At 41.5% G+C, this 26,111-nt stretch overlaps 1 protein-coding gene across 1 annotated transcript in view; it reads left to right on the top strand.

Annotated features, from left to right (window-relative positions):
* Positions 1-19,858: 19,858 nt before the first annotated feature.
* The window catches only part of SLC16A10 (solute carrier family 16 member 10), a gene marked incomplete at both ends in the record, with an annotated part of 60,727 nt that continues 54,474 nt past the window's right edge, over positions 19,859-26,111 (top strand). The window contains one exon of the mRNA XM_079549889.1: positions 19,859-20,174. Within this exon, the coding sequence (XP_079406015.1) occupies positions 19,859-20,174 (316 nt within the window). The remainder of the gene's footprint in view (positions 20,175-26,111) is intronic.

Here is a 26,111-nt window from a genome sequence, read left to right as displayed (position 1 = left end):
AGGTGACTCATTTCCCGAACAGTTTTATGGTTACAATGTTGGGAAACCTTGATCAGTCAACCTATCTTATAAATTCTTTGCAGGACCAGCATAATGTGTACACATAATGTGTGCAACATGACTTCTGTGTTCATTTACTGCTGATGTATTTCGGTTTATGCACAATTGCAATACTTAATAAACTCCAAACCGTTTTCTAAAGTATGAACCCATAATGTGTCTAATGCCAGATTACTCTTAACTGTTGCACCAAGCCCTCCTTAACATTTGCAGAATCAGAAGTGATTAAGGTGTTTTTGCTGTGTTCATCACCATGGTAGCAAAGTACCTGATGTTTGCTTTAGGCATAAATGAAACCTTAACAGTTTGAATTTCAATCTTTGATGCTTGATTTGCGCCCAGAATGGAAGAAGCAGAGGTAAGTTAGTATTTTTGCTGATCTTAACTATTTCTACCATGCTTTATTTAACAGTATGTGAAGCAACCATGAAAGTTACAAGTCTCCTTTACCTGCATTTGTGAGCTGCTTCTCTCCAGAGTTTATGCTTGTGAGTTGGGGAGGATTCTATAATTATTATAAATATGTGCACTTTATGTACACGATGAACACAACAATGCTGCAAGTTTGCTCTTCAGTACTTTCTTATCCATTCAGTTCTCTTAAAGTTTTGTCAGCTGAAACGTCACATCAGAAGGATATTGTTTGTTATTTTTACTTGTCTCCTCGTTCCTGGATGGAAGCTGTTGGGCAGCTTTGCTGTCCTTGTGCAAGAGCTGTGCTGCAACTCTGGCTGTGCAAATGCCACACTGTGTTCTTGCTGCATTTGGTTTGATGAAACTTGCAGCATGACAAAGAAAGGGCTTTGAAAGTCTGGGGTCTTTTTGAGGTCATTTAGCTAAGAAAAGCATATATCTTCAATGTTTTCCCTAAAAATATTTTTCACTGTTGGGCTGTGTTTTTTAATACAAATTGCTTTCAAGTTATGTTGCAATCAGGGATTTAAATTTGTTCAGTTTCTACTAAGTACTTTGTATTAGTCAAAGTGGTGCTGTCTTGGTGCAAAGTGGGCAGTGTGAGTTTCTCAGTGTGCAAGGAGATGGTGCTAGCTTGGCTTCATCCTGAACTCACCACATTTGTTTTGGAGAAGTTTCAGCCTTGCTGCAAAGCAATGATTAAGCCCTGAGATGGGTGGCAAATGTGATCTCTGTTCTACAGCATGTAAGATGGCACCTCTGCACGGCAGGCAGTTCTGTGGTTTGAGTATCTGGCTTGACTCAAGGTAAGTGGAGATACGAGGGCTAAATATAACAACTTTATAGTTACATGTTCTTCTTTCTCACAGTCTTTTAAAGCGTGAGGAAACTTGTCAGATGCTGCACTGTAGGTGTGTGCGTGGGGAACAGAACATGCTGTGCTCAAAGAGCAGCCTTTGAGCCCCTTGCATCTGGAGCTCTGTAGGTCTGAAAGCACATAAACATGGCCCCCAGGGCTCTGTGGCATGTGCAAGGCACAACTGCTTTGTTCACCTCTCCTTTTTTTGTCTCCTTACCTTCCAGTGGTGCACTGGACATAGCTTTTTTATGCTATGGGTTGCAGAGATGAGTTTGGTTTGGAGGAGAAGCTTCCCACTGACAAGGCGTGCTTCCAGAGGCTGTACCTGCACAGCAGAATGGAGGTGAAGCTGCAGATGAGAAGTCATGCTCGCACTGTCCTGAGCTGAGCTGGCAGAAAGGCACGGGCAGGGGTTGGTGCCTTCTGCATCCCCATGGTTTATGTGCTGCTGTGCTGTGCTGCTGGCACCTTCACTGCTATTGCTAATGAGACTGCTGTGATTAAAGGTAATGATGCAGTTGTACAATGAGTTCTAACTGTATTACATTTTACTTGGCTCTTCTTGTATGGAATGATTTCAAAAAAAAGTTGGAGGAGGGGCAGGTAAATACTGAGTGATGCCATACGCTGGACTCTTGGAATTCCCACATTTTTGGGAATTAGTCCCACATAGGATCACAGCAATAACAGCCTCCATCTCTGTTAGTACAACATGACAGAGCGAGCACTGAAGGGAATGAGCAGTGTCTGCCTGCAGCCAGCGCGTGAACTTCTTCCTGTTGCCCAGATTTTGTGGGTTTGAGTTTTATCTGGATGGTTCCTTAGCAACCTTATTTGTTTTCACTGAGTGCTTTCTGGGTTTGACTGTGATGGGTTTCCCTCCCCCACTAATATGGTTGAAGCTGGGGAGGGTTAGAAGAGAGCCTGAAGGGAGGGAAGCCAAACTCCAGCCATAGCTGGTACAGCACTGACTGCTGTGTTGTCCAGCCAGCAAAAAAAAAAGGCTGAAGACTGTTGCTTATTTCAGATGCTGTCAAATTGAAGGAGACTAGAGCAGAATTGTTAGAGACGTTTTCAGTATTAAGGAAGTGGAAAAATGTGAGCTATATATAATAACATAGCCATACCTACTGTATGTGAATGTGTGTACTACACGTGGTGCAGATAGTTTTCCTGTGTCTCCAGTGCAGCTTGTCTCCTCTTGGACATTGCCAAAGTACTTCTAAGTAAGGCTGATACATCCCTGAGAAACAGGGATTTCAGTGAGTTGTAGCAGAAGTCACATTCCCTAAAATCTTAGAAGGAAAAGAAGACCCAAGGCACCTGAATATGAAGCCTGTGTAGGATTCCCCTCTAAACTGATGGATGTTCAAAGGAAACAATCTGACTAGTGCCTTAGAGGAAGAATAACTCTGCTGTTGTGCATTTATGCACTATTCCAGGGAAGAACCCGCAAAGGTGTTTTGAGGAGGGCATGAGGTTTCTAAGTGACCTACCTGAGGAGGCTGGGAATTGATACTTCAGAGATCACAGGGTGATCTCAGGGCAGGGGTGAGATCAGTGCTTTGTGGACAAAGAAATAGATAGGAGCACTGCCCGAAGAAAAAGCTTAAAAGTAACTTGGGTTAAGTGGTATTCTAAATAGCAAGGGAATCATCTACTTGGAGCAGTGAGATGGCAGATGTATGTTGATAAACTTCTAAGACAGCTGTTCATTGCTTTTTTTATGACTTTCCTGTTCTGTCTACTTGATCTTCCCTGCCCTCTTCTCTAAGATAAGCACAAAGAAAGATTGACTGTCTACTTGACAGGGGGAAGTAGAGATAAGGTTTTGAGCAGAACTTAGTAGATGTATAATTAATATCTTTCCCTCAGATTCTCATTATATTCTTTCTCCCTTGCTAATAGCGTAATCCTTCCTGTTGTGCAACACAACACCCAGAAAGTCTGAATTTCTCCCTCCTTCCAAGATAGTTACAAAAGCATTGCCCCTACGTGCTCTGTCTTCTGTTTTGGTTGCTGTCATTTTCTCCCTTTGCCTCTCTTTGCTTACATCCTCCAATTTCAATGGGACATAGCTGCAGGGACCTGTTTCCTACTGTCTGTCCAGATCAACTTTGTATTGTTCCAAAGTTGAGCTGCTTTTCTTTAGTTGCTCCTGATGATTGTTCTGTTATTCTCTTCTTACTGCTCTACTATGTCATTGAATGCTAATGATTGGTTTCAGATATCTTTTGCATTCTGTACTGTTATTTGCTTAATTTCCTGCTTTCTTGATGTAGGGATTGAGGCACTTAGTGAGAGGGTCTGCACAAATTGAAACAAGGAATTAGGAGTTAAACTCTAAAGCCAGAGGTCAGGAGGAAGAGCTGTCCTGTCCACCACTGCATTAGAGATGTAGATCACACAAGGAAATCTGCAGGAAATGAACACAGTACTTGAGGTGCAGCCTCACCAGAGCTAAGTACAGAGGACAATTGCTTCCCTGCTCCTGCTGCCAACACTATTTCTGATACAAGCCAGGATGCCATTGGCTTTCTTGGCCACATGGACATACTGCTGGCTCATGTTCAGCTGAGCATCGACCAATACCCCTAGGTCCATTTCTTCCACGCTGTCTTCCATCCACTCTGCCCCAAGCCTGTAGTGTTGCCTGGGGTTATTGTGGCCAAATGTATTGAACGGGACAGGTCCCAGTATCAACCCTTGGGGAACGCCACTCAAGACCAGTCGCTAGCTGGATTTAACTCCATTCATCACCACTCTCTGGGCCCAGGCATAGAGACAGTTCTTTACAGCTCTCTGACAAAGAGTGTATCTGCCCAAGCCATGGGCTGCCAGCTTCTCCAGAAGAATACTGTGGAAGACCGTGTCAAGGCCTTGCTGAAATCTAGGTAGATTATGTTAATAGCCTTTTTCTCATCCACCAGGTGGGTCACTCAGTCATAGAAGATCAGGTTGGTCAAGCAACACCTGCCTTTTGTGAACCTACGCTGGCTAGGTCTGATCCCCCAGTTGTCCCACATGTTGCCTGCGAAGATCTGAGCAAAGCTGAATTATTCACATACAAAATGATGTAATGCAGTTTTAAATGTCTTTTCTTCATTCCTGACATTGATGGCGTGGAGAAGGCAGCAAAATGAGCCTGTGCTTAGGACCAAGCTCAATTCTAGGCATCTTCAGGTGCTGGCATTATTTCTCCCTTTTAAATCTGTGAAATAAAATCATTAACATCTGCTGGGCTCTTGGCAGGAGAGTTACTGCTTTGTGCTCTGGAATTGTTGCTGCAGTGGTGGTTATCTTTGTTAGCCGTAGATGGGTGCACTGGGGATGAACACTTGCTGTTGCCAAAAGATAGTTCAGATGCCTCATCCCTCCCTGCCTGTTTTTCAGATAAAGATTTTACTCCTTTTACTAAGTGCGGGTTTCCTTATCTAAAAATGTCCAGGAGATGTGTCTTCTCAGTTGTGAATGCAAATTGCTAATGTTTTTCTGAGCTCATTGACTTAAAAGTTCCTCTCTCGTGTAGGGACAGGTGTGGGAGGGAATGTGGAAGTAGGATGGAAGAGGCAGGCAAAATGTCTCCTCACTCTCATGTTGTCGTGCTTTTGCATGAGACAGAACCTATTCTCAATGCAACAAGGAAATGTAAGCTCTTCAGCAGTATGTATTTGTGACAAACTGCCACATGGCTAAAGAGAAAAGTTTAACTCCCTTGGTTCTCGTGAGCAAAAAGAAGGATATATGCATGTCCTGTATCAGGAAGTTTATATTAAGATGGCTTGCTGCAAAAACATAGAAAATTAATAAAAACCTTGCTATAAAGTCCTTATGCAGCACACCAATAAACACTAGTAAGCTTTTAATTCATAATAGGTCATAGTTTTCAAGCTCCTGTTGACACACTCTGCACACACTACTACTACTTTGCACATTATTTTTATTTGAGCCAAATATGCTGGCTTTATTTTTTCAGAAAATAGGTCTGTTTCTAGGCTCTTTTTTTTTTTTTTTTTTTTTAAAGCAATAGATAATGCATAATGATATTTCTTAAAACAGCTGCAGAAATGCACCTTATAGACAAGAGTGTGAAGAGACTAGAAAAGCGATGCTGCTGTGAGGAGTTATAAAGGTGCAGCTGTGGGATGGTGCCCTGATCAGTGCTTTGTGTCTGTCCTTATGAAATTGATGTTCTTTGGGAACTATGCTTGTGAGTGAGCTTCACCACAGCTTTCCCTATGAAGCAGGCATTATTTTATACGTGTAGCAGCAACAACTCAGGAACTTTCTGTGAAGGAACTTGCTTTGTGATCAAAGGCAAAATGCTAAAGCTGTGAGTTTCCTGCCTGTGAGGTCGATGTGATGGTTTCCATTACCTCTCCAGATCTGTTACACCCAGCCCTGGTCACAGAGTCTCTACCTTATGTGTGTGTCTTGTAGCAGAATACAAAGAAATCTTTTCAGAGTAGTTTTAAGGTGATCTCCAAAATAACATTCCAGGTGCCTTCTTGAAACGGTCTCTTTCTCCCTTCTGTCCCTTCTGACAGAACTTCTTACACAGCTGCTGTTTTAGCTGGAAAGATTTTTTCTACTCTAAAGATTTTTTTCAACAGGCTCTTCTCCCCTCTCTCCTCCATCACTGGATGCTATGAAGCTGTGCTATGAATAAAGGCTTTATGAGCTGTGTTGAATGCTTTTGTTTAATGAACTTGAATAAAATGTGAGGTTGTGCTTGCCCTAGTCTGAGCATGAGCAGAAGTACAAGAGGAGTGCGTGGTAGTATGTTATGTTTGGAAAGCTTCACTGCTTCCTCACACGGTCCTCAGCTCCTCTGAAGACAAATTTAGTTGTTTTCTTCAATTGTGAAAAATATTTTAAATCTCCTTTGGACTCCACCAGCCCTCTGTTGCTGTTTTCAGGAGGTAACTGCTGATAGGCTTTGCAATTACTTCTTTTTTTTGTCAATTCCTAGAAAAAAAAGAATTCTTCCGTGGCTTATGTGGTGAAGTGACTGAAGAGTTCAAGCGTGTACAGACAAAGCTGTCTATTAAGGAAAAAGCAGAGTTAAAGGAACAATAAGAAGAGGTGAAAATGAAATGCTTTTTCAGCACATGGCATGACAAATCTAGTGCAAAAGGTGAACTCATGGATGAGATTCTGTCAAGGGATAGAGACTCGTGAGACTTCAGAGACTCATGGTTGTGGCAGGAGATGTATGTTACCTGACTAGTGTGCCTTGAGAGAAAAAAAATATTAAATGCCAGCAGAGAAGGAAAAAAAACCTGTCAAAAAAATGTGCTTTATTAAAATGGTGTCAGCGTTTGGTCAGTGCCAGCTAGATGAGGCTTGTGATGGATTGTGGGAGCTGAACTTACAGGAAAGTTTTGTTTTATTAAAAAGTAGAACAGAATGAACTTTTCAACCTAGTGGGTAAAGAGCTAGTTTCCACAGGCCTAATTCTGTAAGCAGAACAAATGAGCACTAAGAAAGAGCAGGCAAACTTTTAAGAGATGGCTTTAGGGGAGGCGTTTTCTTATAGCAGAAGCCAGATGACTGAAATCAGAATCCTTCTGGTTTTCCAAGTCTTCTCCTGGGCATTGAACATCTGACTTGGAAGACTGGAAAAAGAGAAATCAGAACGTGTGAATTACATCTGCAAAAACAAATTGAAGATGATCTGAATACAGGAAGCGTTTTCCTGCAGGTGAGAAGAAATCATCAGTTATAAAATGAAAGCCAGAGGCAGATCTTCAATGTCTTTTCCCATCTGTCACACACAGAAAGCTGTCTTCTCACACACATAACCATATGGGTGTCCATAAGAGCACCGCAATATATATATTTAATTCCTATCTAAGGATCATGAATCATGTTCCATTCATAAAAAGTCCACTTATAAAAACTGAGGCTTTTATGATAATCTAAAAAATAAATACCACAACTCCCCAACTTTATATTTACTTGGCCCAGTCAGCTTTATAGCACTCACTGTGATTTGCCTTAAAGGTCATTTTGTTCTTGGCCAAATCAGCAAAGTCCAGTCTTCAAGAGCAAGTTTTGAATGCTTACAATCACTTATTTCTTGTTGGACAGTAATACCTAAGTTCTGCAGAGAAGGATCCCAGAATGCTGCTGAATCAGGCATCGTAGAAACTCCGCTTGAACAAAAAGTCCTCAACAAGAGGCTGAAGTAACATGTGGCTCTTCAGAGACTGGACGTGGCTTTCCCTCTTTGTGGTAGCTTCTCCTTGAAACAAACAAACAAAAAATGAAAAACAAGGTGCCTCCAGTTCTTAACTTTTGAGGGCTTCTCTTTACTTGCAATTCCAGGTTGCTGAGGAGTGTTGAGCAGTTTCTTACTGCGTAAGTAAAATCCAAGGGAAACCCTTAATGAGAACAAGCGTTCCTGTTTTTGTCTGGAGGATCATTACCCCTCTTTTGTATTTTATGCTTGCCAAGAAGTACTTGTGTGGTGAAAGTGGTTTGTTGTTTTATATTGATGGTTTGGGTGTGGGATGTGGGAATTCCTGTGTCTAAGTTCTGTGGACCAGAAAATCCAACTCAGCTCACTGCTGTGGGAGAGATCTTAATGGGACCATGGAGGATCAGCAGATGTTTAAACAACGATATCTACAGGATGAATGTTTGTAAGTGATATGAGCCTTCCTTTTACAAGCATGCTGACATTTTGTAGTCTGCAATGAGAAAAGAGCTGTGAGGAAAATGGAACTTTTGGGAATTGCAACATTTTCAGACCTCGTGGTATTCCTAATCAGAACAAAAAGCCAAAACTTCTCACTGAAAGAAAATTCTGTGGATAGGAGACTTGGGGATAGCTGATTTGTGGCAGTGGAAACATTTTGTGCCTTTGTATTCCAAATAATGTGCTCGCAGTTCAAACAGCAATGCTAATATTTTTAAGTTGAAGACATTCAGTTGGGTGAAAATTCGAAGTACAGCACTTAAGTCACAAGACCAAAACCACAAGTTTGCTCAACTCACATCAAGAGTTCTTTTGATCTGATGTGACATGATTTAGAGATGGACCTTTCCAAAAAGATTTAGCCAGATGTGGAAAATAAACTGCACTGTCTGAGGTAGCACTAAGCTGCATTTGTGTATCACCCTGGAATTTAAAATGAAGTTAAATGTCCTGTGCTTTGGATAAGAGTAAGAGAATAAGGAGAAACTCAACATAGTTCTATTTCAATACCTCTCCCATTATTTCATAGTATAGGGAAAGTTGCAGTTTATAAATGTCCTGAGTTGGAGATGATCTCCTGTTTGCTGAGGATATTTTTTTTATTACTGGCTATTTCTTTGGTGTCTGTCTATTAGTTTATCAATTTGTCATCTTAAATATTTTGTATTGACTAGTTCCGTAATTTAGCTTTGTTGAGTGAAATAGTAATGTTTGGGTTAAACTTGAGGTTCAATTCTTCTCTTGGATGTCCCTTAGCTCTTCTATTTGAAAATTAGCAGATAAACATTTCCTTTCGCCTGTTCATGCCAGTCATGACTTAATAGGCCTTAGCTTCCTTAGTGATTTATTTCTGTAAGGTTCTGATTAATTTAAATGCTTCTCACTCAAAAGCAGTATCATTTTGCTAATTTGTCCTCTTTGTTCTTTTTCTTGTTCTGTTACATTCTTCCTGAGAACGTGGTAAATAGAATCCTATGCATTATTATAGATGTTGCTGCAAGGCTAATTAAGACGTACAACATTTTGATTTTTCTCTTCTTAATGATGATCAGTGTTCTATAAGCCTGCTAGATAATATTGTTTAGTGAACTACTGTTGCTAGAGATGGAAACAAAGCAAGTCCAGGACCTCTCTTCTCTAGTGAGCCTTCTAATGAAAATAGGCTACTAGAAATCACTATTTTATATACATGGAAGAAGGGGTGTTTTTTTTTGTCATTTAAGTTTCTCAGAATGAATGCAACCTGCTAGTTTTCTTTCCAGTTGCTGTCTATATTCAAGTTGTTCCACTACTTGCAATTTGATTTAGGATGGACTTTCCTATATTTTTTTTAATTGGAATTTATCCGTATTCTGTGGAATCTTTGTCCTGTGATTTGGCAACACTGACTGATGGTTTTGATAACACAATGCCCCGTCAAAGTTTTCTGATGATGGATATGTTGGCGTTGTAGAGACCAGCACCACGTGCAAGAATATCCAGATGACCCTTTTGGGAATGCTATTTTAATGCTAGTCAAATTGAATTCGCTGTTGGTAAGTGCCAGTGATGAATGGTTCTGACATCAGCATTTTTAATAGATTTGTTCTGAACTAACCAAGGCTATTTAGAAGTAAGACCTTGAGATTATGTTAGAGTGAAAAAGTCATTCTGATACTCAAATATATATATATTATTTTTTATATATATATATATATATATATATATAAAATTAAAGAAAACCAAATGTTGAGGGTAATTGTGGAAGGAGGAATATTACACAGAGCACAAAAGTCAGCTGAACAAATGTGAGGTATGCCTATATACTGACTGCTGTGTGCAGCTCAGCTATCCCTGACCCCCACCCTACCTTGGAAAATGTTACAACAGAACAGTCTCAGATAAGGACAAAGATGATTGAAAGATAAGGAATAGCTTCTGAATAAATAATGACTGAATGAACTTTCAGCCTGGAAGAGGCATAGCTGAAGGGAAATACAGCACAGATGTATGAATTTGTGAACTATGTGGAGAGGCTTAAGAGGAGAAGATTGTTCTTATATTGTAACAATATTGGAGCTGCATATGCTGTTTCTCTTGCAGCAGTGAGGACAAAACTCACTGGTCTGTGCCAGAGAGAGCAGAGCCTGCAGGTTGAGGGAAGTGATCATTCACTTGTATTTTACATGTCTGGAGCAGTGTTCATGGCTTAGGGCACCCTAAGCTTACTGGATATTTGCAAACTGGAGAAGATTGTGAGGACACTGTGACACACTAGCAGTGGCCGGGAGGGTGCCTCTGCCTGCAGGTGAGGAGATAAATAGGGGGTTCCATTTTCTGTTGTCTCCCTTTAGTGGATGTCTGCCAGACAAGATGTTGTCAAGTAACCCTCCCCTGATTCTTCTCATGCAGAAAACACTGTGAGACACAGAAGTTAATTTCTAACCAAGGCTACTCATCACTTTCATAGAATCACAGAATCATTAAGGTTGGAAAAGGTCACTAGGATCACCTAGGCCAACGGTCAGCCCATCTCCACTAACCGCATCCCTCAGCGCCACATCTCCATGTTTATTGGATACCTTCAGGGACTTCAGGTGACTCCACCACCTCTCTGCAGCCTGTGCCACTGCCTCACTGCTCTTTCTGAGAAGAAATCTTTCCCAATATCCAAACTTCCTTCAAAAGTACAAGATTCCTACAACAGAACAATCATTTTGCTGACTACCTGTTTTTAAATCAACACCTCAATAAATCAAGTGATGTCTCGGATCACCAAAAACCTATTCCCTTCTCTGTCTTTCCCCAGCCCTTCCTAGAGCAAGGCTGAGCAGCACCATGCACTGTGTGCGGAGTTGGCTGCAAGCTGCATTGTCCTGTTTCCACGTCACACCATCTCTTATTCTCAAATCCATTTCCAAATTTAGCCACACAGATGAAGAAATGAATTGCAGGCACAGATCATTCCTGACTCGGCCGGCAGATGGCAATTCCTGCTCTCACTATCTCTAATTAGGTAAAGGGACATTTAGGCAGCATTTAAAGCTTAGAGAGCAGGAGTTTCTAGCAGGTGAGCTCCGTAACACCACACTGAATGTAGAAGTTCCTCTGAACATTGAGCTCAGCTTTCATGTCACCGACTGACAGGTCAGATATCAATGCTTCTGAGCCTGTGAAGTAACTGCTGTTATGCATCAAATGGAAAGCACTTAACGCTCTTCTAATCTACACACTCAGCACTTTGTTATGCTGCTGGAAGTGCTGGAACGCGCAGTGCAAGACCTCCTGATCTCTGTCTGAAGATAGTGTAAAATCTGCATTGTTTCTGGAATGCTTCTTCTCACATCAATGTGTCCTGCTATGCATCAGTGTGGATAGCTGAAATGGAAGAAAATTTTAATGTATATGTGTGTTTATTATTAGATTGTTGTTATGGGTCTAAGGGAAATGAGCTGTTTACTTTCTGAAGAGGAAAAAAAAAACCCAAGAAAACAGAACATGCGAGTACAGATAGCATAAGTAATAAATTACAGATTTCTGTAGTAGGTTCACAGCAAAGGTTGCAGCAGAAAATAATGTAAATGAGAGTAAGGTTCTCAGCTCAGTAAGGGGAGTGCTTCAGGAGTGATGTACAGCATGTAGAAACTACAGTTACACAAACAGCATTATCCTTTCCCTATCTTAATTCCTCTTTCATTTTCACAGGGAAATGGCTGTGTACAGCCAATTACAGCATGGTGGGTTGGTGCTGTTCCACAGGAAGGGGTGAGAAGGAGATTCAAGCTGCCCTTCTGCTCCGGCCCCCAGCTGTCCTGCAGAAGTTCTAATCAAGCACAGGGAAGAAGATTTCTTAACTCATTCCCTGGTGATCTTTTTGCCTTGAGAAGCATAAATAGGATATGAAGCAAGCTCTATCTAGCTTTGTTTGGCTCAAAGTTTAGTTGCCTTGACACAAGACTGAGGGCTGAAGGGAGAAAAGAAAGAAATTAGTGGGAAGTGGAACTCAGAGTCCTCCCTGAAATGCTGGTTTAATCTTAAATGCTTGGTATTTAGACTGACTGAAATTTGACTTTCCAGTTGTGCTGATATGATTGAACTGTAATGAGAATGAATTCCTAGACTGAGAATGTGATTAACAGCTTTTAACTCAAGGTCCTTTCCTGAGCTATTGGAGATAAGGTGTCAGAGGAATGCCGCTCTATCTGCATGGTTAGTGGCCAGGGCCCTGTGAAACCATGCATGGTCAACAAAAGAAAGCGTTTCCTTGAGCAAAAGAGCATGCATGGCACCAGAAACCAGCAGTCGGACAGGAAGTCTGGAGGGCTGTCTGGCCTCAGGCTTCAAAGGCGTCCTGGAATCTGTTGCTGGTGGGGAATAGTTTGAGCAGACCACAGGGACCATGTTCAAAAGCTTGTTTAAAAACAAATAAACCTATCACTCTCCTCATGTGTTTATGGATAAGAAATTCCTGCATTGAGGTTGTGCCCCTTGCTTTAACACCAAACTTGTTTCTGAAAACAGTTCTTAGGAAACCATGTTATTGAGATCAGCAAAGCAGATGAGGGTAGAATTTGCCAACTAATTAGAGAGGCTGGTGAAGGGTAAGGGGCAGAAAAAACTCACAGTGGTGACAGTGGGGTTACGTAGGGAATCTGTACCTGGCAATATGCAGCAGAAATTCAGGGGTAGTGACACTTGGTTTGTCTGCAGCAGAGAGGCTCTGAAATGCCTGAGCGAAGGATGGACACAACAGCAACAAACTGATGTCTACCCAGAGATCAGAAATCAACCCACGTGTGACAATTAGTGGTTCCAGTTAGTATCTCATACATAGACTGCTTCCTAAAATGAGCTCGATAAAAAGCATGCATCTTGGCCAGAATACATAAGGCTAGCTCTCTTGTGTTGCTCCTGCATCCTAGGAATAGCAAAGGGAGAAGAAACTAAAGCACACACAAATCCCCTTGCAGGTCATCCCAAAATAGCAGTGTCTCTGTAAAAGCTAAGGTGAGACCTCAGGTTTGTGTCTCTAACTTCTGACTACAGCTGGGTTCACTGAACTACCAGGAAACTGGTTTTTCCATCCGATAGCTTTGCAGATTAATAACGGAAACTGAAAATGACTTAATAATAAATGATGCCATTCTACCTAACAAATGTACCCTAAATTTGGAGTTATACTCCAGACAGTGCCCAGTTTTCAGGCCTAGTCAGTAGCGCTATAGGTCTTACTGACTGCCAAATCTTGCCAGTGCACAGTATTATCCTGCACTAGACTCCATCACAGTGAATTTTGAAACTGCACATGGTTATAAATCAAATTCCTATGTGCTTAGGAATCATTCCTGTGGGTTAAGTGGTTTGGATTTGTATCATAGTGCTGATTTGTCATACCTTTTTTCTCTTAAGGATGGTGCTCTATGTGCTGGATTATCAAGCAGCTGAAGAGTTCTTAAAGGCTTAGAAGATGAAGAAAGTAGAAGTCTTAAAGATTTCTAGTGGAAAGTTTTAGATGAAGCTTAATTTAATACAAAATATGACTAGGTCTTAATTAAAATTACCTTCATTTTACCCTAGTGAGAGGAAGAGGGAAGACTTAGATGGAAAAAAAAAAAAGTTTTACTAAAGTAAAAGACACTGCGTCACTGCATGATACCTAAAATAAGGATTACCCTGTTTGTCTAGTAGGGATGGACTTTTATAAGAGTATAACTAGAAAGTGCAGGATCTGTGTGTGTGTTTACTTTTTGGAAAATTATACCTTTTAACCTATCACTAGGTAAACTAAGCATTTAGAGAAAGGGCATTGATATGTGATTTATTTCACTTTAAAAAAAAAATCCCTGTCAATACAAAAGTACTTCAGTTCTCCTTTTAAGAGAGGTGATGATTGATGGCACTAAGAGCAACTCTCACATTATTTACTTCACAAAAACAAGCTGAACGAAGCAGTTCTATATTCCTTTTCTTAAAACCTATTTTTCCATGTTACTAGACTGGGAATTAATTGTGAATAAAATATCTGACAAATGGAGAAAGTCAAACCATAGAGAATATGTAAATTTTGTTCTGAATTGACCTGCAACTGAATGGATTTTTTGATGTGGCATATTTCACTTTAAAATCAGGATTTCCAATAGCAGCTAAGAAATGGATGGAGAGATGTCACAGTAACTGAAAAAAAAGAAAAAAGATTGCCTTTTTCTTACTTGTTTATCTCTTTTATACTTTAAAACAACACAATCTGTTTTTTTCAGTGCAAACATGTACCCAATCTGAAAAATATTCCTTGATATATTTAGTATATTTACACTACCCTTCAAATGACATTTTTTTTATCCTACTGTTTGTATTTCTCTATAGAAATCAGTTCAATTTGCAAAGACTTCCACAGAAGTTAACAGTTTAAATGCTCCTTCATATTTGAACTGACTCACACAGATACATGGTTTTGCTTACCTAGTAAGCAAAGTGCTGACAGAGTTATAAATCATACTGTGAAATGAGGCCACAACATCTGTTGACCCTTGTTCCAGCCTTGCATACTGAAGCACTTTCAAGATGACAAAAAGCAAACTGTGATGAACAAAGTACATTTACTTGGAATAGACATGGATAATCTTAAAAAGCAAGCAGTCACGATCAGTGTCACTTCTGTTCTTGGTCACTTGCTGCAGAGTATTGGCAGAGGCAGAAACTGAGCAGGCAAACAAAATCTGCTGCTAGACCACAGTCAGATCAGATTTATTTGATAAAAGATTTGCTTTTCTGATACTTCATACTCTTGTTTAAAGCAAAATTGAGTTCTTGAGATTGCAAAGGTGGTCTGAAAGATATCAAACGTATGTAAACAAAGGAAGGAACTTTGAGGTGCTTAGATCCTATGATAATGGATGAAGCTTTTAAATACTTGACCTGCATAGTGGTATCAAACCAAGCCTAAAAGACAGCCTAAAACAATGGCTTGAAGCAGTTGCTACTCATTTGAAACAGAAGTTAACTTTGAAGCTGAATGAGAATGTTGCCAACAGTGTTCGTTATTTCACTGCCAAGGAAAAGGTGAATGATCACATGAGGACAATGTATTCGTCATGCTTCCTCATTTTGCAATGGGATCAAAACTACATTTTTGGAATCTGCATAAAAGTTATCTGAAGATGATCTTCCACTTGGTATCTGAAGGTGGGATGAACTCTACCAAATCTTAGATGCCTAGAGATCTCGTACCTACATCTAAGTTATTCATCTGGTCTCCTTTAATATCACTTACCTCATCATAAATGTTAATGTTTAAAGTAAATTCCTATGAATTGTCCCCTGGAATTTCCTTTTCCCTCCTACAAACAGTGCGTAGATGACCAGCTCTGATCAGATGCTCACAGTGTAGCTCGTTAGGAGGCAGAACAAAGGACTTCAATGCTGAAAGACTTCAATCAAATACACCACTTTGTGCAACTGGAGATTTGTAGGTGGCAGAGAGCTTTTATCGGTTAATCGCTACTACTTTCTTTCACTTAACTACCTTCAATAAACAGCAGCTCTAACTGTCCCAGATAACAGCCTGCCAAGTCCCATCACTGAAGGAAAAAACTAAAACCAAACTTAATTTCAGATGAGTTATGTCTCAGGTCCCTGAGACCTGAAACAGAACATATGTTTTAGGTGAACTCAGGAAAGAAAATAGTAAGTCTGGAACTGTTGTTTTAAATGAACGTAAGGGTGAGAATCAGAACCACTGCTTACTCTCAGCTTCACTAATTAGGTATTAGGCTATTCTTTCCATCTCTATTTGTACTTTTTTTCTTTAGAAATGACGAAAACCGAAAACACTCTTGCTTTTTGTGAAGTAGGAGGGAACCTATATTTTGACAAATAATAGCCCTTTAGGAAACTCTTGCTGCAGATATTATCAAATGCTAAAACAATGGTTTGACCCTCCCAGTGCTCCCCATAGAACACAAGTCTCTTCTTTGTATCTTTGAACATGTGACTGACTTACTTGCACGGTGAGATGCAATCCCTGTGCTTCACACTGCTCAGCAGGAGCCCAGTCTGAAACATCAGTAGAATATCCTGTCTGGCTGAGAGATGCATAAACACTACTCACTGAACTGGATTTAATCTGATGTTGATCTTCACACAGTTGGTGATAGCGTGTGTTTTTGTGTTTTAATGGCCATCCTGTTTATCTCATCTTTCTGACTTAAGGCCAAATCCTACTGTTGAATAGGTGCATTATAAATACTAGCTGAAAATTAAACGACTGGGTGGCTTAATGATTAAGTGTATGCATTACTCTAAGTGGCTGCAGAATTCTGCGTTATCCTCTCCATACAATGCAGAATTTCTTGATTTTGCACCTATTGTTCCTCCTGTTGAAGATTTGTGATAAAGGTTGAGTATTTTCGATGGACACAATAAGCATTTTACTAAAGGCCTATTTTTTCCTGAATGCATAGGCATACACTTTTCATTGAATGCAGTACGAATTCTAAACTTCAAGAGAAGAAGAAAAAATAAAACTCTGAATACGTACTCTTCAGACTTGGCATTCTATCCTCTTTGCCTTTGCAGAACACTATGTAAGTCTGAAATTTTCTACAGATAAAATGATTTATGGAAAAAGCTGTCCTGACATGTCACTAACAGCACACTTGAATTATATTGGCAATGATTTTATCTTTTTACGTATTTGGTAATTGAAACATGTACTACATGTGAGAACTGCTGAAGAACTGGTCTATTTTCAATAGTTTGTGATACAGGGAGTGAATATTTACTAGGTTGTTGTCTGGAGTTTCAGGTAGAGTTGCAGAAGGCGCTACTGACAGCCCAGAAAGGACAGGGTAAATTCCTACCTGAAATGGGCATTTGCTATATTGATTCAAAATTGGGCATAACCTGAGCACCACCAGAGCAAGTGAATGGCAATCGACAAGAACAAATCAACAAGGACAAAACCAAGATGCTTCTCACATCTTAGTTCAAAATCTTTATTTCTCAGCTCATTCAGTCTCTGCTGATTTTTTTTTCACTTTTCTTTCTGTTTTACTGTTATTTCTATTATTGTTTTTCTTGCTCATGAGCAACTGTCTTTCTTGTGATCATGCAGGGCACAAATAACAGAGCCATAAAAGTGGCCTGACTTTCAGGTATATCTTCAATATCAGATATATATTATCTATAATATCAGGTATTTAATATACCAGGTATATATTTTTTCTTTCAACTGGTCTTTTTCTTAAAAAAGCGAACAAACAAGCAACAAAAACCCCACAACTCTTTGATTAAAATATCTGAGGACCAATATTTTTATTGTGAATTATTTGGGATAAAAATGTATGGAAATCGAACTGTGGTTAAAATTGCCCATGTTCTGTTTGCAAAGCACATTTTCTATGGAAGGTGGAGATCGAAAATTATCTAACTCGGAAGAGTGACTCTTTATTGTTCTTGAGAACTATGAGGGAAATAGCTCAGATCTCTAGAGACCTTTCTCAAAAGGGAAGAGACTTAGCTTTTGACAGGAGCACAGTGTGCCGAAGAGAAAGTGGTACTAAAACTTCCCTAGATGTCTACTTAAGACTTCTAGCAAGCGCCCTTAAAGGAAAGCCCCACCTACCCTAATGTTTGATAACATAAACCATGTTGTTCTGACTTAGTATAAATAGCTCAATAAGATAGAGAATACTGGAGGAACATACAAATTGACTACATCCGTCAGGTTTATAAAAATCGTATGCATCAGAGAGACAGCGTTTGTGAGTCTCCATTCCCAACAATGTGAGGAGAAAGGGAAAACAGTCAATTCATACTAACTCAGGGAAAAACAACACTTACGAACTGTAAAATAGAATCCATTATGAAAATGTCCTGAAGCAGAAGTTGCACATAATATGTTCACAATGGTTTTAAAAAAAATCACATCCTTTACTTTTAAAAAGCTGGAGGAGTAATTGACAGTGTTTATGGGAAAACAGGGAAATGAAACAGTAACACATAAGTACTATATTGAAAAACACAGGGAGAAATAATTAGTCTTATGTTTTGCTGAGCACCATCCAAAACAGAAAGAAAAAAAAACCACGCGGTTCTTGCTACAAGCACATTTGTCCATATACCATAGAGGTCACAGCCCCCCGTTCACAAAGGGGGCTGAAGTGATCTGAGGAGTCTACATAACAGAAATATATGTAAGTGCTTGTACAACCATGACCTGTCTGATCAGCCACACTAAGTCTCAGTCTTGGATTTTGCCCTTGTTTATTTCTATGCAACTGAAAAGTTTAATTAGGTTAATCATTGTTGGCAAGCGTACTGAAGATCGAATCTGGTTCCAAAAAGGGTTTGATCTGTCTGAACTATTCAAACAGTTACCTGGTGCTGGGTGAAGCCAAACTTACTGTAAGAAAGCTCAGCAAGATTTGGAGAACAGCCTTGGGACAGAGGTACCAGAGGATGCTGGGTGTTAGCTTCTGCTTGTTAAATTGTTTGGGATATATTTGGGGCTTTTCACAGAGAATAAAACTTGATCCCTGGGGGAACGCGTTTTTCACCAGTTGCCCAAAAGTCCTCTTTGCTTTGACAATTCTTATGCATTTTATACAGCTGTACTAAGTTTTTGTTACGGGCTTTTAGTTTTTCTGTATTCTGCTGCTCTTGTATATGTATGTACCATTTCTTTGTGCTTGACCTGGATGGCCATGTCAAAAAGACAAACCACAGGGTCATAGAGTGGCTTGGGTTGGAAGGGACTTTAAAGCTCATACAGTTCCAACTTTCCTGCTGTGGGCAGGGCTGCCACCCCCCACCTCAGCTGCCCAGGGCCCCATCCAACCTGGCTTCGAGCACCTCCAGGGATGGGGCACCCACAGCTTCTCTGGGCAACACAGGGAGTGTGCAGCAAGATCTGTGCCTCTATAAAACGTGGATCATTAGGATCATAACTGTATTTTTTAACTATTTTTAAATTAGCTTCTTTTAAAGCAATTCGGAGGACACAGTGTACGCAGGCTTAGGAATTCAAAGGCCAATTAATTCCAAAAGCCAGTCATTCGTAAAGAAGACACCTACTCGGCGTGTGTTATGACTTGGGCTTTCGTTACATCGTTACATCATCGTGTGGCTCACTTTCTTCAGCTCCTGCTTTCCACGTGGAGAGCGGCCGAGGAATTTGCGCAAAACAAGGCACGGTCTGTGAAGCCGAGCTGTATTTTGGAACGAGGTTTGTTTCCATCGTGGCCACGGGCTTGTAGGAGGGAGTAGGACACCGAGAGACAAAACAGAGAAACAGCAAAGGTGGGATTATTACTTTCCCCTCAGCGCACGGGAAGGGTGAGGGCGGCGGGACACAGCCGGGTGGAACTGCCCATTCCCGCGAGGAGCCAGCCAGGCTCGGGAGCGCGGCCAGGGGCTTGTTTACTCCCCGTCCCGCTCCGTCCCCACCCGTTCCCCAGCAGCGGCGCGGCGGGGCCGTCAGCGGCCTCGCGTCCACCTCCAGAGGGGCGGCGGCACCGGCGCTCGTCGCCGCCGCTGACACGGCGCGGCACCGCCCCACCCCTTGCGCTAGGGGGGCGGGGAGGGGGGGACACAAGGGAAGGGAGGCCACGCTCCCCGCCCTCAGCCAATGGGAGCGGGGGATGCCTCCTCGCGCCGCTGACGCCCCCGCGGGAGCCCCCCTTTTAAAATAAAGCGGCGGCCGCGGGGCGGGAAAGGCAGCGCCGAGGAGGAAGGGGTGCACGCGCGCGCAAGCACAGAAGCGCCGCGGGTATGCGCGCAGCTCCCGCGGGCAGCGGCTGAGGCGGGCGGGGGGCTGCCGGGAGGACGGAGCGGCGCGGCTGAGGATGGCGCCGGCGAGCGAGCGGCCGCCGCCGCGGGACGACGGGGGTCCCGCGGCCGCCTCCGGCCCTCCGATGGAAGCGCGGCGGGAGAACGGCGGAGAGCGGTGCGCGGGAGACGAGAGCGCGGCCGTACCGCGGGCGGCGGCCGGGGGCGACGCGGCCGAGCCCCCCGAGGGCGGCTGGGGCTGGGTGGTGATGCTGGCCGCCATGTGGTGCAACGGCGCCGTCTTCGGCATCCAGAACTCGTGCGGGGTCCTTTTCGTCTCCATGCTGCAGCTCTTCGGCGGCGGGCAGGACAAGCAGATGGCCTTTAAAACAGGTGAGGGGCTGCGGGGCCGCTCCTGGCCGAGGCGGCGTGCCCGGGGCTGCGGGCATGGGGCCGGGGCCGGGCTCTCGGCGCCCGAGGTGGGGCTGCGGGAGAGGAGCAGGTGCGCTCCGCGGCGGTATTTTTAGCTGTCTGGCACCGCGTGTCGTGGGGAAATAAAGGCGTGAATGGTGCTTACGAAGCTCAGTGCGAATAGCAGTACGCTCAAATCTCCCCTCTGCCGGTACTGATCTTAGTCGTTCTCGCCGCGTGTGTATGCGTGAAGTCAGAGGCAGCTGTGTATTGCACACGTGTTCTTCTTGGAAAGTGTTTTGTGCTTTGTGCAAGCTGAGGACAGGAGGGTTTTGGCTTTCCAATTTTAGCGAGTGGGTAATTATGACAGCTTTAATGACAAATAACCATGAAGCTGGCTTATTTAGAACGTAACTTAAAACATAAAAAAAAAAAAAAAAAAAAAAAAAAAAAAAGCAACACTAAAAAACGTTTGTTATTTTATCTGTTTCTTGCTTAAAAAGTACAGCGGTTACCCAGCCCTGCAGAAGGGTAAGCCTTCCAGGAAACTTCTGCAGCTCGGAGAGTTTTGAAATGCGCTTTGAAAACTCTTTGTCAATATTAAGATCAACTGGGCCTAATGTTGAGAAGTAAGAGGAAAAACAAAGCTAATTCACCTCGAAATCCCCATCTCAGTAACAGTGTTTCCAAGGCAAGCGTTCTGACTGAACTGAGTGAGAATGCTGCTGTGGAGCTATGTGTGGCACTCTCGTGTTTAAACTTTGTGATCATGGGTAAGGTATGGAGCTCTGAAGTTCTTCAGCTGGAAGTATGAAGTGCTGCTGATGTCCAGCATGAGGCACTTGATGTCCAGATGTATTTCAGAGAAGGGAAACAGATACTTGGAGTCAGATGCCTGAGCTGCACAGACTGCATGAGGAGTAAACAGGGTTGTGCAGAGGAGGTTGTGGGAACGCTTGCAGGATGAGCTGAAAGCCACTCAAGTTAGAAACGAGGAATCACACAGGTGTCTGCTATTCTGTCTGTTTGTGGAACAGAGATATAGGTTTGGTTGTTTTCTGAGGGTCTGGTTCTCTAGTAACCCAGGATAGGATTCTTTTGCTTAAAAATGTGACTGTTTTGATAATGGTGTAGTAGTCAAAATAGTCAACGAGAGGAGGCTTGGAGTAATCTTCTACTTCCAGATGGCTAAATGCACCACTGGTCTTAAAGTGAGATGAGATTGGGAGTGTTCTCCACCCATATTTTTGAAACTTTGCTCAGCTTCAGAAAATTGTGGAGGGAGACGAAGGGGAAAAAAAAGGGACCTAGCTGTGTAGCTATATTCTCTTGCAGCCTGCTTTGGAAAGGAGGATAAGTTCTGAGACTGGGGAGATGCAGACACCATGCCCTGTATTAATTCTTTCTTCATTTTATTTAAGAAATAAAAGTTGTAGCTGATGTTTATTTGTGATCTGGTGTAGTATGGTTTGGGTGATGCTGAAGGTACTCTTTTTGTTGTTGTTGTGCTTTAGTTTTAGATCCAGGGGAAATTGCATCAAACAGCTGCCTTGACTAGATGACCTATGTGCGTGTGATAGAGAGGGGCTGCAAATACAGAAGCGTCTCCTTTAAACAGCACAACTGCAGCTGAAAGGGTGCTCTTTCTTTTAATATCTGAAAGCACCCTAAATCTCCTGAAGAACTGAGCAGCAGCTGTCATACAGGGCTTTTTGTTCCTTAATTCTTCATTGTCTGCTGTTTGTGATCTTGTCTGAAATAAGAGCAAGACTCAAACAACTGAAATCATGATGTGGTATCAGAAATGGCAGAATGCATTTAGTGTAGCTCTCATTGAACACTGATGGATTAGCTGACATGCTGTAGGGAGGAAAAAGGATGACTAATGGATAAAGTCAGTGTGACTTCAGTGTTAGAGGAAAACCCTAGTCCCATAGTATTGATCATGGCACATAATCTGGTTAGTCTCTTGTTCAAACTAACTGCCACTTAAAACTGGCAGTGGCAGGTAAACATTTAATGAATCTGAGAACAGTGAAAATTTCCTTGCTGTATGTTTTTTTTTTTCTTTGGAATATAAAGCTTAATATTCTAGTTATTCTAAGAGGAGGGGGGAAAAAAGATTTTTGCAATCTGAAAAGCTGATTTTTTTGGGAGGCATGAACGTTCTAGATAATCACTCTTGGGACTCAGGTGTTTGTGGAATCTGTTAATTTAACCATAGCAGTGCAGAATTAAACTTTTCTTCTCATTACAGATTTACTTAGATGTTGCCAGAAACATAGGTGTCACTTAAGTTTTTTGTGCGAGATCAGCCAGTGGTTGTACATTCCTTCATGTTTTCCTTGCAGAGAGGAGTTGACTAGACTATAGTGCATGGTGTATGTTTGTTATTTCTTTAAGGGATGGATATTTGTGTGTGAAAGGCAAAACAGAGGAAGGCAGAAGGGAGGAGGGTGTAGCCAAGAAGCTGTTCTGCCTGGTAGATAAGGAGTCAGAGGAGCCAAATCTGTAGGTGGGGCAGCCGGCCTATCTCTAGAGTGCAGGATGGACACTGGCTAAATGGGATGAGTAACTACGACTACCAATGTTACTGCATTTGGAATGGTTGTTGAAAGAGCTCCTGTTGTGTAGAGCCCACAGACTTAGGGGACCAACTGATTCCAACTCCTGTTTTGATCAAAATCTTTGAATGTAATTTGTATACAGTATTAATTGTATTACTTATAGGCTAGGAAACCAAGAGATTTTATAATGCACTGCTGGTTTCCTTTCTTAGTTTCAAAGCTAATCGATGCACAACTACAGAAGAGAAGTGTTCCTAATGCTAAGTGTAAAACTTATGGAAAAATGTGCCTGCTGTCTCAGGAAAGCAGCCCATACATTGCTCATTGTGCTTGAGAAACAAGTTGGGTGGAAAAACACAATGGCAGTGAAAGGCATGTCTTGATAATCCCGTAGCCCCTTACTTTTTCTTGTCTTAGAAATTGATGTCAGAACAAGGTTTACATTTAAAAATTTGGTGTGTAGGATACTTGAGGATGGTCTAACCAGTAAGTGAAGTGATCTGCAGACATCTCTTCATTGGCTCAGGGCAATGAATAGACTATGTGGACATCAGAACAGCTTATTTAGTTTAGTCATTGACAGTACTTTCTTTTTGTTGAACCTCCAGTTCTGTGGTATGGAATACTTAAACTCATGTTGAACTTGGTCATTTCTTCATTTCAGATTTGTGTTCTGTCCTTCATACTTGAGTAAAAGATGTGCATTTACACCTCCTAACTATCACGTATCATGCTGTATCGCATAAAGGTTTTGCTTGCAGATGTTTGTGTCCGTTTCCAGTGGAGTTTTTTAGTGGAGTTATGAGTTAGCTGATTTAGGACTTTAAACAGGGGATGTCTTTTTATTTTTGTGATCCTGGTCTGGTGGGATGTGTCCCTGCCTGTATCAGCAGGGTTGGAACTAGATGATCTTAAAGGCCAACCCAAACCATTCTATGATTCCATCATCTTTAGAAGTAGGAATTTAATTTCATGTATGTGGCTTTTGTAGAAGCCTAAAGGTGACTGGCTTCTGTAACAACTCTGCACATTAAATCTTTCTGGAAAGATTGCCTGCTGTACAATCTTTCCTGCAGCTATGTTAATCTAGTTACATGCACTGAAGTAAATAATGGACTTTTAAGCTATTTTAACCTCATGTTCAATTTCGGTTTACAGAAACTTCTAAACATTTCTTATTTTTTTTATTTGTAAGAGAAATGATAGTGTTAAAACTATTTTTTTTTTCAGTGTTATCCTTTGTAATGTTTGTACCAAGCACTCTGATTTCTAATCCAAATAAGAAGCAGCAGAGTATGGCTAGGTAGAGGGGGAGGGGGGAAATCTGGACAAAAAAATCCATCTTGATTTGATATCTAAGTAGCAGAGGGATTTCTTTCTCATCTTAATTTTGAGCACACCTTATCTAAATGGTTTGCTGGTCTGTGATCTGACAGCTTAGTTTTAGATGAAGTTATTTATGTCTGGTGTGTGTTTTCACATAGGTCTCCCAGTGTCTTTTCCTTGGATAAACCTTCCAACTCTTTCATGTGAAATACTTCTTTTCATGCTATTAGTTACTTTTCCTTCTTTGGCATTGTTCAGTTCTTCTACAGCATGTTGTGATATGGAGAAGGAAGGTAGAGTTTCATATTCCAAATGATACTTCACAATTTGATAGTGTGATTTGTATTGCAGTTTTGTAATGTAAGTTATGATGAAACTGTGCTATCCATTCTGCAATATTTGTATAAACTAATATTTTGCTTGGCTGCTTTTTGTTAATACCTGCATGCAGTGCAGTTTAGACAGTGGACTTTGAAGGAAACTGTAAAGCTTCGTTTTCAACTTTGTTTTGATTAATTGGTCCCAGTAGTCTGCTTGTCGTCATTCATCCATTTTGGTTTGTGTTCTTTGTTCCTAAAATCCCTTCCTGATTTGAGGTAGCCTGAATAACTGCTGTCTAAAGAGGAAGTTAGCAAAACTTATGCTTATTAATAGACCCTCTTGCTAGACTCAGCTAGATGTAGTAAAGCTTAGTGTTGTTTGCCCAACCATAGTGATGATTCTTTTTACTATGAGTCCAGAGGCAAAGCAGGCTTGGTTTTCCAATAGTGCTAATTCTTTTTTCTCATGATTTGATTTCTTAAGCTTGTTGTGCAGCAGTATTGTTAGACTTGAATTTTTTTACGTTTAAATGTTGGGGTCTTTTTCCTTTATTTATGTACTTGTTTTGCATGGATAAATGTAGTGGACTATTCTCAAGCTGCATTATGTCATGTTTTAAAATGTATCTGCTCTTTAGCCAGTTTGAGTTAATCCAGTAACTTCAGATAATCAAAAGATATTTGAGTTTAGAACAGACCTCTAGGAATTGGCTGCTGCAGGCTGCCTGGAGCTGTGCCTGGATGGATTTTTCACCGTCTCTGAGGTGAGGCTCCACAGCTTCAGCAGGCAGTTCCTGGCATTTGATCACCCTCACAGTAAAGAAATACATATCTTTTACATTTAAACTGAATTTCCTGTATTTCATGCCCATTTCTCCCCATCCTTTCACCGAATAGCACTGGGAAGAGGAAGAGTTTAGTTTAGTTGTGGGTTTTTTTTTTTTGTTTTGTTTTTTTTTTTGCTTCCTCCTTTCAGTTATTTATTGCACCACTGTGATATCCCTCACCTCCCTGAGCCTTTTCTCCTGAGCCTAACTAGCCCCAGCTCTCTGTTTCTCACTGTAAACCAGATGCTCCTGTTCTTTTTTTTTTTTTTTTTTTTTTTTTTGTGGTCCTTTGCTGGATCCACACCAAGAGGTGCTGAGTATGTGCTCCTCCTTCAGGAGTGTAGAGGACTCTACTCCAGAAGCTGCAGGAAAGTAGAGAAGATCTGGTCAGTCTTTGTCATCTCTGATGCTTTGCAGTGCTGACTTCCTTCCACATTTCCTTCACTTAGTGACATGACTACCAGCATGTACCTCTTTCAGGCAGGTGGTCCCTTTCCTGATTCTGCAGTGGAAACAGAACTCAGTGGACCTCCTAAGATGTGTCCTCCAAGCTGGGATCTTGGCCTGGTTGAGACCTGCTGTGCTGTGCTGCTGAGGGCTGTGCCCTGTGTCAAGTGCTTGTTGCTCAGAAGAGAACCTCTGGCTGTTGTGTGCCCTGCTGTTGGCTGTTTGCTTTGTAGGCTACCCCAAATCTGTTATGTAATATAAGTAAAGAAAATGGTTGGTCAGTCTGAATTATGAAGAGAAACTTTTAATCGTGTACATCAAAAATAACATTTGGAGATTTAAAAAAAAAAAAAGTTGTAACTACAACTTACATTAGTGTGTGTATTAGCAAAGGAAATAAAGATTTAAATGAACATGCATATAGAATGTTAA

This window comes from Tetrao urogallus (genome assembly GCF_951394365.1).
Source record: "Tetrao urogallus genome assembly, chromosome: 2".
NCBI lineage: Eukaryota > Metazoa > Chordata > Aves > Galliformes > Phasianidae > Tetrao > Tetrao urogallus.
This window is presented reverse-complemented; position numbering and strand designations above follow the sequence as displayed.